Below are 12,336 nucleotides of genomic sequence, written 5' to 3'. Positions count from 1 at the left end.
AATTAACAAAATGTATTAAATATTATATTAAAAAAATTTTTATGTTTTAATTTAAATAAGATATATAATAAATAACTAAATTTTTTATGATATATTTCTGATATATTTATAATATATTTCGGTTTCAAATAAGTTTCATTTTATTATAATTTTATAATTTTATAATTTTTATAATTTTATTATATAATTTTATTAACACAAAGAGAGAGAGAGAGAGAGAGAGAGAGAGAGAGAGAGAGAGAGAGAGATTTGGTAAAGATTCAACGAAGTAAAAATGTCAGCGACTAGCGTGGTAATGTCGGAAAACAGCTCACACAAAAGAGGCTAAAAAGGAGAAGGAAGGAGACGCGCAGAAGACGAAGAAGCATATTATACATATTGCGACTTTGCGCAGTATCGTAGGATAAAAATATTCCCGTGCGAAAATAGAAACTGTAACATTCCGACATAGCCTACCGAACACCCACAATTTCTAAACCATATTTGGTTCTAATTGACTAGATTTCACGTTCCGCGAGAATCCGTCTTTGTCAGTGATCATTGATTACTTCTCGGAATAAGATCTCGACACAAAGTGAAATTATCAAAGTTTTAAAATCGAACGGAAACACAGAGTATATTTGAGCTTTTTATAACTTCATACTATTATTATTATTAAATGTAACCAACGTGACCAATTCCGTAAATTTTAAAGCGATTTTATAGAACAAAGTTTCACAAAAATAGAAACATAAATATAAACATAATAAAAATAAAGTAACACTTAAATATAAAAACTTTTTTTATCTAACTAACAAAGACGACTTTGGTCGACTTTGCTAGTCATAATATTAATCGATGACAGACTAATCGTAATTAAAGTAGACATTCGATCAAATATTGATTTCTACATTTATAGGAATATGTAAAAAGATGAAAATATATGAAAAGGGAAAATTCTTGGAAAAACTTTTTGTTAAAATTTCGGAATAATAATCTGCAAAGTAAAATTAGGAATGTTTTTATATTTTTGAAAATCTAAAAGTTATTTTTAAAAAATAACTTTTTGCTTCACATTTTTTTACAAAAATGTTTTACTCTGAAAATTTTTTTAATTTTTAATTACACTTTTATTTTCCTGAATTCTTCAAATCTAAATTTCTCCAAATTTTATAAACTTATTTCGATCTTTTAATTATAAAATTATACAAATGTAATATAAAGGATCTAAATTTCCTGAATCTAAAGTATTATTATTTAACCAAAACTTTTAACTAGATTTTAAAATATAAAAATATTTTTGCATATAAAAAGCAAGATTAGTGGAAGATATTAATATCGGTTATGTGCGGGAGGTGGCTCGTTTTCATTGAAGACCAGTTATAGAATGATGCAGGCGGGCACGTAACTACAATTTATTTTTTAGCTATTTTTGGCATTTGGCATAGCGCCACTATTTTCAGTTCTCTCAAATTTCTCACTCCATATTTAGGATTATAGCTGATGGTATCGCTTCGCGCAACGCATTTATGATTACTGAAGCGTATACTTGTACTTATAATATATTATATAAATCTAATGTTTTATTCAAATTGTTAATCGGAAGATCGTAACAAACGATGACCTTTCTCTAAAAAATTATAGACATAATAAAGATACATATTAATAGAAAGTATATTTCAGAATTTATCAGCTCAACTATTTTATTTTCTCATTTATAATCCTACGTTAGCGACGAGTAAAATATTTCATAATTATTATTTTTCTTTTCTCATTTCTTCGACAATGTTATAATAAATAAATGTTATAATAAATAATATTACAAATATCGAATTTTATTTACTCAGACGACATGGATAAATCGGAGCAAACGTTTATTCCGCAAAAGAGAACGTGCTCTCACATATTATTGGCAAAAACGCAAATAGGTTAAAAACGGAAAATTAATCGCATTAATTAATATTCGACAACGTCAAGGTGATGTAACGGCTGAAAGAAAGAAATTTCTTGGAAAAATTTTTTTTATATAAGCAGTAATCGATTGCCAAAATATTTTCTAAATCGCACGTCAATCTGCTCACGTAATTTTGCGACTTACTTAGAATGGACCATGATCCATTGGCCTGATTATGACGCCACTAATCCATAATTACGCTCAAACACCCGCGCAAATCGCGTAGCGAATCCCACGTGAATCCGTTGCAGAATTGTTTGAAAAGATTATCCAATCGGAACGATCTCATTCCGTAAATAATCAGAAACTATAGGGTCAGAAATTTTATTTTATAAGTAAACACAAAATATCAATTTCAAGTTGGAAGCTGTCCGATTAGAGACTACTACCACTGATTCGTTTTATGGAATAGTAGCGAAAGTCTTTCAGATTTGAAAGGTCAAAAGAAATCCACAATTGTCTGCAAAAAACAGAAATATGCTATTCCGATTGAAATCTCCTCAAACATAATTAATTCCGTACAATGCCGATTACCTGTGATGGGAAAGTTGCTTTCTGGCAACATGTATGAATGTATCGGTCTCAATGAATCCTCTTCTTGAAAAACCGTGATCGACGATTAGTTTCTTGCGCGTTTCTATTTCAATATTGTTCAAACGATTTCCATACACCATTGATTTTTTTGTCAAACTGAATGACACGATGATTATCATTGAACACGATCAATCACAAATCACAGACCGCAATTAATCACTTTCGCCCGATCGATCTGCTCGATATATTGCCGCGATCGCCCACGCAATCGATTATGTCTCGCATGATGTTTTGGCAGGCACAGTAAAGTATCGAGAGATATTTTGAAGAAAAAAAAAAAAAAAAAAAAAAAAAAATGGAAAATGTAAAAGAAGGAAGAAAATGGTGAGATGGTAAGCATATAAATGAACTCTTACCTAGATGAGAACAGATCGATGAAAAAATGAAAAGACGACAAGTTAATTAAAGAGAAAGGAAAGGAATGGAGTGAAGAAAATGTGATCAGCGGAATAGAGCGAAGCGTTTTGAAGCACTTTTGGCACTGTTACGAGCGAGAATGAAGTGGACAAGCGACAACTCTACCGAGAGCGTCGTCTACACCTTCGCCGAAAGGGGCCTAGGGGGAAACGTCGACGATAAAGACGACAACGACGACAACGACGACATCGACGACAACGATCAACCCTCTGCGGGCCAAGAAGAGCAAGCGGAGGCGCGGGTGTATATTCTCGATTTGGGCGGATGGAAATCTGAGATTGCTCCATATTGGGCTGTGCGCCACGGAGGTGCTCTGTAATAGCCAGAGCCCGAAACTTCTTCCTTCTCTTTCCCACCCTTGGTTTCTCGCGTCTCTTCTTTCTTCCTTTCTTCTACTACTTCTTCTTCATCTTCTTCGTGTTTCTTCGCCCATTCGGTTCTCACTTTGACTTATAAATGTGTGTATGCGCGTGCGACTGTCTCTATCTTCTTCGCTGCGTTTTCTCCTTCTCTCTCTCTCTCTCTCTCTCTCTCTCCCTCTCCTACTTCCTCTTTCTTCCCTCTCTCTATATGATGCGACCAACGAGGGTATATTTAACCCCGCGAACCACCAACGAGGAATCGAGTCGGCGCAAGACACTTCTTGTACTTAGTTTTCCTCTTTTTATTCTTCATCTCACGTTATATCCCGACTCACGAGATAAATAATCACAGAAACTTCTTTCGGTCGCAAAACTTTTTTGTTCTTATTTTTATAAATTTATAAATTTAAGAATGTTAAAACCTGGAAGCAATAATTGATACGGTTTAATTAATTGATTTAATTAAATGAAAAAGGGATATAGACCTTTTCGGATTGCCTTCCTTACTTAACCTCCTTAACTCAAATAAATTACATTTTTTTCTAAAATTAGTGCGTAGATATTGTAAATGATAGCAGGTCTGTCGAGTATTATAATCTTTCTTCTCAATAATTTTGAAATCTGTATAAATAAATATAAATGTACTATAATCGTGAATAATATGAAATAGTGCTAATCCTACATTAGTACGGACATTTTTCAAAATACATTGTTTTCTGATCTACTAATGAAATTAAAATACACGAGTTCATTAACTGACATAAATGACGAGTCTGAAAAAACTCGAAAGATTTCATGATATCAACCATGCAGTTACAATCGCTATCATTCAAGTACATGCATTCCGCTGGTGGAACAGCCAATGCGTCGATTCACGCAGCTAACGGCACTTACCAGGCCGATAAATGAGTTAATGAAGAAACCGCATAATCCGACATAACGCATTATCTCTCAGTTAATGAAGGGTTAATGAAGTTCTCGTTGCTGTCGGACGAGACTCCAGGTTTCTCACAATAATACATCGAATGACGTCCGATGTCCTGCCTTCTTCGCACCCTATCTACCTTGTAATGTAGTAACTGTGTACGTAACTTATACGTAATGTGTACGTAACTTATTACGCATTTGCGTTGCATAAAGTTGCAAATACATTTCGATCGTTGCCACGATCTTATATCTCGATGCGATTTAATGTTTTTCAAAAGAAATGCATTGAATCCTGAAATTTAAGATAGTATGATAGTCTGTTTGTTAAGATTGTATGACCGATTTTAAATAAAAAGAAGAATGATAATTTTGAACAATTTTAAAAGAACTTTCTTTATTCGGTAAATATAAAAATTATATATTGATGAAAAATAATATATCTAGAGCAGTTTTATTTGAAAAATGATGAAATAGTTCTGCAATAAATACTTGTAAAAAGATTAATTCAATTTTACAGTGATGCATTCTCTAGAATATCACTCCGTCCTTTACGCATATATAAAAGTTTAAAGAAATTATTATTCATTTGATGCATTATATTGTATTAAGAAACAGAACTACAACTTACTGAAAATGTCATTATCGTTGCGCTATAAAAAAACAAGGCATTGTTAGCGAGAGAGCCGCGCAGCGGGATTTAAATGCCATTCCACGAATACAAAGTTGGGTAAAATACAAAGCTGGCAAAAAACTCAGAGTTGAAAGTAATTGTTGACATATCGCTGCCAGGTATTGGGACATCGAGCAAGTAGGCGGAGTGATTTAACCTATACGGGATATAATATACGCCTCCACAAAACTGACGCCAGAGGAGATGATAGTTGCATAAAATATCAACGCACGTAGAAAGAATTCCGGCACAATGGGCTATACCTTCGGTCGATCTGACTATATGTTTGTCATATAAAATTGAACGTATGTACATTAGCGTATGTTCACGCATAATTCATCAACAGTGCAAATGCCAACTGCGCGCCTTGCGTAACGCGACCCAGATACATCTGGAAACAGCCACCTAATTTCGAACGACGCGCAAGCGGAAGTACGTTCCAATGATGCTGATGAAATTACTACCGCGCGTGGGTGACGATTTTGGTGTTGGAGATTAGTTACCATAGTCAATAAAGACAAATTCAATCAATTGATCACGCAAGATCGTAGCGTGTTCAAAACACGCATTTACCAGACGATGCAAGTGCAAAGTAGGAAGGTGCGTTTATATACCTTGGAAATACATAATGGAATGATGAATCCTTGATCAAATGTATGTAAATATAAACTTTACTTGTGGACTGGAATATTACCATCATGATAAAATCAAGACAACGGGATACTGATTAGTACGCACGATCGAGAACAAATTTATTATTAGCGCTTAAAAAAAATCTTCATGAAGACCAAATTGCCGTTTAATTGAGCACTTAGAACTTGAATGCCCGACGATAATAACTTTCTAGTTTATCTCAGATTCCTACCTCAGAAATTCATTTTTCAATAACTAGAGTTACAACATTAAGTTTAAAATTGTTAATCACTATCGTTACGCATGTAATAGACAATAAATAATTGCAAAATGCAAAGAGTTCGAGCTTCCGACGTAATGTGTGAAATTTCTATGAGAGTTCCTTCAATGGAACATACGTTCTACGTTTTCGAGAAATAAACGTAAAGTGTAGTGATTCAGCTAAAAGTAAAGACTAAGCTAAAAGTAAAGACAGTTCACCAGCACCCGAAGAAAAGAAAACAAGAAAGATTTCTCGACGCGATGAAAGACTACCTTACAGCTAGTTCAATTGGATCGCCCACATGGTAGTAGAAATCTGAAAGGAAAAATATAAGGCTGTCTGCCGTTAAATTGCTTAATATCCTTTTCTACATAAATTATTTGATATACGTCACTTTTAATTTGGCAACTTTTAATGAAGCAACTCACTAATTTCGTAGACGTTTTTCATCGAAAAAGAGGCACGATGCGTTCAAGTCCATTGCTAAATGTCTTTTACCCATTATTTTTCATTAATTAAAAATTAACAAAAGTAAAATTGTTTTAGTAATATATGCAATAATATAAAAAAAAATAAAAATTTTATTTTGAAAAATTATTTAAGAGCAGAAGATGGAAGAAAGGATATTTTTCAGTTAATTTTAAGCACATTTTTAAAAAGTTTTAATATAAATTTTTAATTATAGATATATAATCATATCATATATATTTTTCGATGAGAATTCCAAAAGTGCAATAAGTAATTTTTCGAGAGAAAGTTGTCGCTAAACCGATCGTAGAAACTGCAGATGAAAGGATATCTAACAGTCTGCATAAATTAAAACTCTCCATGACACCTGGCAATCGTTTCGCAACAACACCTGTTTGCAATGAGCGCACGATCGTAAGTGAGTAGAAGAAATTATTCGTGCGAGTTAGAGATGCTACGCAATCGCGTGCATATATAATAAGAATATGGCGTTTTTGCGTTTCTGATACATTTTCCTAGCCGAATCTGAGAGCGACGGAAAAAAAAAAATTGTTAATTGAAAATATTGCTCGGCTGGATGCTGATGTCCAAAAAAATTTTTGCAAGAAGTGCAGTTTAACCGCAAACGCGGTCTCTATTTCTTTCGTTCTCTAATCTAATTTTAATACGATTTAATCGTGTAATTTAAATATTCGCGTGATTGTACTTGCGGGTAACATATGGCAATCGTAATTGACAGTTTTGCCGATGTGAAAATTCTCCCACTCGCAACGATAAAACCTCCTCTCTTTCGCTTCCTCGCGTACGTGGTAAGCCCCCTCTTCCCTCGCATTGACTTGCACCGATCGCTTGAGATCAAGCAGAAAACCCTCCTCCAATCGCCATATTTGCTAATTCAAGAAAATATGGCTGTCTGGATCGCTAGCCGATTGGATCATGTCCAACCGCGCCATCATCTGATGAAACGATAGCGATCAATCCCGATCAAGTGCAACCAGGTTTAATTAATTCTTCTAACGAGTTATAGCGTTTTGAAACACGCATTCAATTAAATTGTTTCCTATCGATCATCATTGAAATCATTAACTAATTACTAATAATATATGTCGGCCAATAAGATGTTACATACAACTTACTACAGACAAACGTATGCTAGATTTTATATTTAGGACAGCACCATAGGATAGTAACTCTAGAACTACTGAATTAGGTTGGAACGAAAATATCTGCACCTACGCCGATGACGTTCTCCGGAATCTTCGTGTGTGTTTTATGTATTTATTTATTAGACTGAAATCAGTGTTTGTTTCGCATCGGAAGCATAGAAAACGAGATTCAGATTCGGATTATTTATGCATTGAGACTTGTATCGAAAATGTACGATGAACCATTTCGATTATCGCGTGAAATAATTACAGCGGTTGATTCTAAATTCATGTTTTACAAAGTAGAGTGAGAAGGAGAGAGAGAGAGAGAGAGAGAGGGGGGGGGGGAAGTGCAGAAGAGATTGATGACCCGCCAGCGTAATTACGAATTCCATATCTTGGTGAGACATCTTGGCAATAAACAAATAAGTTCAGCTCTCTTAAAAATGGAACGGGAATCTAAAGACAAGCGTGTGAATAAGCGTGCATCGATATAATCGATCATCAGATTAATAAAAATCGACCTTCAATGCTCTCATTATTTTGTACCTGAAGCAAGACGAATTCGCTTGAGTCGCAATTAGCGACGATATTGTGGATAAGAAGCGAATTGGCTGTGCCAATTTAATCAAAACGAGAAACAAAAAACAATTTGGGAATTTGGCGCACCGAGTGCTTACCAAATTATTAACAGAATTATTATCTATCAAATCGTATACCGCTTGTGTAAAATCGGAAGTTCATTATCCTCTTCCTCTTCCTCCAGCATTGCGGAATATCTTGATATCGATGATATCGATGATATTGCCAAGATCCATGAGATAATTGTTACGATTAAATGTCGGTTTCTTCCTATACACGGGCCTGTTATTAAAGTGCTCGAAACAGCTTTTTATAATCTTCGTAAGGCAAAGCAAGATAATTTACAATCTTCCGATTTCTGATTTGATAATAATCAATTGATTTTCCTTTCGTGATGACTAATGAGTCAACGTAACGTATTCGCTTATCTCAATACATTATTATACGATTTTTCATATCATATATGTAAAAACATCAACACACTCTCCTATAATATTTTCTGATCACATAGAAAAAATAGTTTTGCTGAAATATCTAAAAATTTAATCGGACCTAAAAATAATTTGATTGGATCATCAAAATAATTATACAGGATATTTAAACATGATGATTATACTTCAACAATTTTTTTTATATTCTAACAATAAATTTAGATTCTCTGTATAAATATTTTGATGGTCCAACAAAATTATTTTCAAATTTATATGTAGATAAATTTTTTTAATATTTCTTTCCAGGGTATGTTGTTATTTCTAAATCGTAAAATTTATTTTTACTTAAAAATTCGATATCCGATCGAAAACGTTGGGGATTTTTTAATATTTATTGTAAAACGCATCTACATCCTGAAAATGTAATTTTGGTTAAAAGAAAGCTATACGGAATTATTTTCAAATTATGATATTTCTACTGAAAAATCCAATTGATATTAGTTTCGAAAATTTATGTAAAGATAGCGGTGACAGACACGCAATGCATATCAATCCGATAAAATTACAGATCGACCGCGTGCATTTCATTTAAATTTTCTCGAAACATTTTCCATGAAATCCTGTCGGGATGTGACGAAATTAAGCGTTGTCTTATGTCAACCCGCAAACTTGCTTATTCTATTTACAAGTTGACCACACCTATTTTAGCTTTATTTTCGAGAAGATTGAGCTATCCCGCTGTTTTGTCCACATAGACGTAACAAGATGCTGTTTGCATCTATAAAGTAAGACACACTACTAACTTGTTACTTTCTAGTTAGAGAAAACTTCCGGCTCAAGTGTTCGGATTATATATAATATGATAAAATTAAAGGTCAATTTATAACGTATATTGCTTTTTAGATAAATTACTTTATTATGATTTCTTCAAAATCAATTAAATTAAGATGGTATTTCTTCAATTTGTAAAGTTTATACTATGTAAAGTTTATACGATTATTATTGCAAATATCACAAAATGATATAAATATATCTACGACATTTAACTCTAGACTTTTTTCACATATCGGTATACGTGTAAAAATAAATTCCTTGTTGTCTGTGTTGTCTAAGCGTCTCGCTATCAATTTACTTTATGTTTTATTTTTCATAATGCTAGAATGCTTTCTGATAACACATTATTTTACATATATCGCATTACGATGATTATTACAACTATATATTATATCATATATTTTTTACAGATATATTTTTCTACACGATACTTATTAATTTTTATCAATTATGTTACTATATAAGTAATATTATATACATATAAATAATATGACATATGATATACAATATTTATAATTTCTTATATTGATTTAAGGATTTTTTTTCATATAACATTTATTAATATTTTACATATATAAAATATCTTTTTTATATAATGTTTAATATTTTTCCAAATTATTGCTCTTATTTTACCACGTTTAAATAATAAAACAGATCGTCTTCAACATTCGCCGTTTCTTCGACAGATTACAGAGTACTAGTGGCGGAATTACACCTGGACGGTGGAGAAGAACGAATTGATACGAGTGGTCGAGCCTGTTGCTGGTCCATATACGGATCTGAACGCTAAAATGAATTACCCGAGCCGATACGAGACCCGCCTTCGAAAGACACTGGATGAACTGGTCCCATTGAGGGGAAGCCATTTCTCGTTCTGCTTCACTGATCTCTTTTTCGCATTCATTCATCAGATACATCAGTCTACAGAACGTTTTAAAATTTCAAATGTAATTTTGGAGCAAAATGCCAAGATCGCCTATTTAGATCGCTACTAGATCGCATCGCCTTACTTTATTATTTACATTAAAAATAGTTTTTCTTTCAAAAAATACAGGTAAGTATATGGAAAAAGAAATAATTTGCATGATCATCAAAAAATGGCGATTCGCGACAATTTAGTCCACTTTAGCCACATTTGATAACTTTCTCCTTTTTATGTTAAATCTCATGAAATCGCCATATAATTCCCCTACATACGATTTTAACTTTTTAACTTTACACAAAAGTATGCGTGTATTTTTCATCTGCTCTTCCCCGAAACATGCACGTTATCTTGAAATAAGTTATTTTTCTCACCGAACAAAAATCCACGATGAAAATAAAGCACGAGTCTTCTTATCTATCGCAACGATTTTATTTATACGAATTTTACTATTTAAATCTATAATCGACATAAGTCTGAAACCAGATCGATCGAACGTAGTACAGTCGAACGATCGAACGATCTCTCAATTAGTTTTGTGTTTTATGAAACAGAGTTTGTTCAAGTTTGTGCAATATACTCTCGGTCTTAAATCGAGAGAGCGGAGCAAGAATGAATTATAAAAATATGAATCGTAAATCGTGCCGCGCGTTTCTTATATCGCGTGAACAAGAAATCACTCGCAATTCTATGTGTCGCACAAACTATTCATCAAACCAATTTGATTTTTAAGTCTCGCCAAGTAGCGGGCCAGTCGACATAGTATTTAGAGAACCATTCGATATGAATATCTACGTTATACGCAGACACGTAAGCAACCTTTGCTCCTTATAAAGACAAGCCTCCGAGCGAAGAATAACGACCGGACGGACGGACGGACAGATCGATCTGATATAAAATCGGATTTGCGATCGAGTATTTATGTTACGTCTTGTGATATGCCACGTTGCGTATATCTCCGCCATCGCGACAGAGGGACCACGATGATCTTATCTGTTGTACCGATCCACCGCCGCTTGATTTGATGAAGAGTCAAATTCGCGTAGAAATTTTTGAAAAGAAAAAAATTGTAGAAATTTAAAAAAATGCAGCTAAAAGACAGAGAGACAATGTTAGGCTATCAAAAGAAATTCGTCTTGCAAACTTTTTATTTACAAAAAATATTGTATTTATAAATACTGATGTTTATTGCTATCGATAAATAAATTAACTTTAATCTCTATTTAACTTTTTTTATTTATTTTTTTTTTAATTCTAAGAATTAGAAAATGATAAAGACTAAATTAAACCAAGATTAAACTTAATATTCATGGATAAGAATGAAAATATTTTGTAAATATTAATTTAATTTATCGATTTTATCTATTATTTTCAAGACTTTTTACGAAATGCGAGCAGAAGAATAAAATTACGACCGATAACGAATTCATTGTAAATCGCGACAGATCACATAGGCCGATCGCCCGATCGTGTCAACGTATCAGCCCTTTATAAAAACCCTTCCGGTTCATTGTTCGTACGGTGAATAAATCGAAACCCGACGCGTAGTCACGTTGCAAGAAATGAACCGCATGAATGAAGCTCCCATTCATACGAACGACCCGTCTCCCTTCAACCTCCTCATTGCCGTCTATGGGACACCCGTGCGGAATATGGACGACATGAGGCTATGCTGTACACACATGCACCGCTCACATACGCTCACATAAGCGCCACCGCACACGTGATCGCCATTGTCGATCGCCGCGAAGATGCTTCGCAATGGATGCTGCGCTATGTTTTATCCTCTGCCTTTTTTTTTGCACCACTCGTCATCATTGCGTCGACTGGTCACGCGAGTGTCCCAAGAATCATAGATATACACCGTTGCACATGTAGTCGCTCATGAGTCGCTCCATTTAATCACTTCGATAACGACAATATGAATTTATACTCTTCATTCATCTATATCTTCGATTTTTTAAATGAAATTATATTATGATTTTGTTTATATATTATCATTGCTCTTAAATATTATTCCGAATATAAAAATATTAACATAAAATTATAAAAAAACAATTTACAAAATCTTTTAATCTATTTATCTAATATATTTTATATGAAACGTAAAACTGGAAATGTAATTTCATATTATTTAATCGTTTAATAAATTTTTT

At 33.4% G+C, this 12,336-nt stretch overlaps 2 protein-coding genes across 3 annotated transcripts in view; one reads left to right on the top strand and one right to left on the bottom strand.

Moving 5' to 3' along the window:
- LOC105433346 (gem-associated protein 6) overlaps window positions 1-9,974 on the top strand; it is a 28,095-nt gene extending 18,121 nt beyond the window's left edge. Inside the window, exon 3 of the mRNA XM_089077935.1 lies at window positions 9,945-9,974. Coding sequence (XP_088934061.1) covers window positions 9,945-9,959 — 15 coding nt within the window. The 3' untranslated portion in view covers window positions 9,960-9,974. The remainder of the gene's footprint in view (window positions 1-9,944) is intronic.
- Window positions 1-12,336, bottom strand: part of LOC105433296 (uncharacterized) — a 29,955-nt gene that overhangs the window by 9,834 nt on the left and 7,785 nt on the right. Inside the window, exon 1 of one of the 2 annotated variants that reach the window (XM_011648541.3) lies at window positions 2,468-2,835. The exons of the other annotated variant lie outside the window; for it this stretch is intronic. Within the exon in view, the coding sequence (XP_011646843.2) occupies window positions 2,468-2,498 (31 nt within the window). The 5' untranslated portion in view covers window positions 2,499-2,835. Of the gene's footprint in view, window positions 1-2,467; window positions 2,836-12,336 lie in introns of those variants that run through there. 2 annotated transcript variants of the gene reach the window in all.

The sequence above is a fragment of the Pogonomyrmex barbatus genome, unplaced genomic scaffold (genome assembly GCF_055798465.1).
Source record: "Pogonomyrmex barbatus isolate J1 unplaced genomic scaffold, ASM5579846v1 scaffold1, whole genome shotgun sequence".
Lineage (NCBI taxonomy): Eukaryota > Metazoa > Arthropoda > Insecta > Hymenoptera > Formicidae > Pogonomyrmex > Pogonomyrmex barbatus.
The sequence above is the reverse complement of the archived record's forward strand: the minus strand, read 5'-3'. Positions and strand labels throughout refer to the sequence as shown.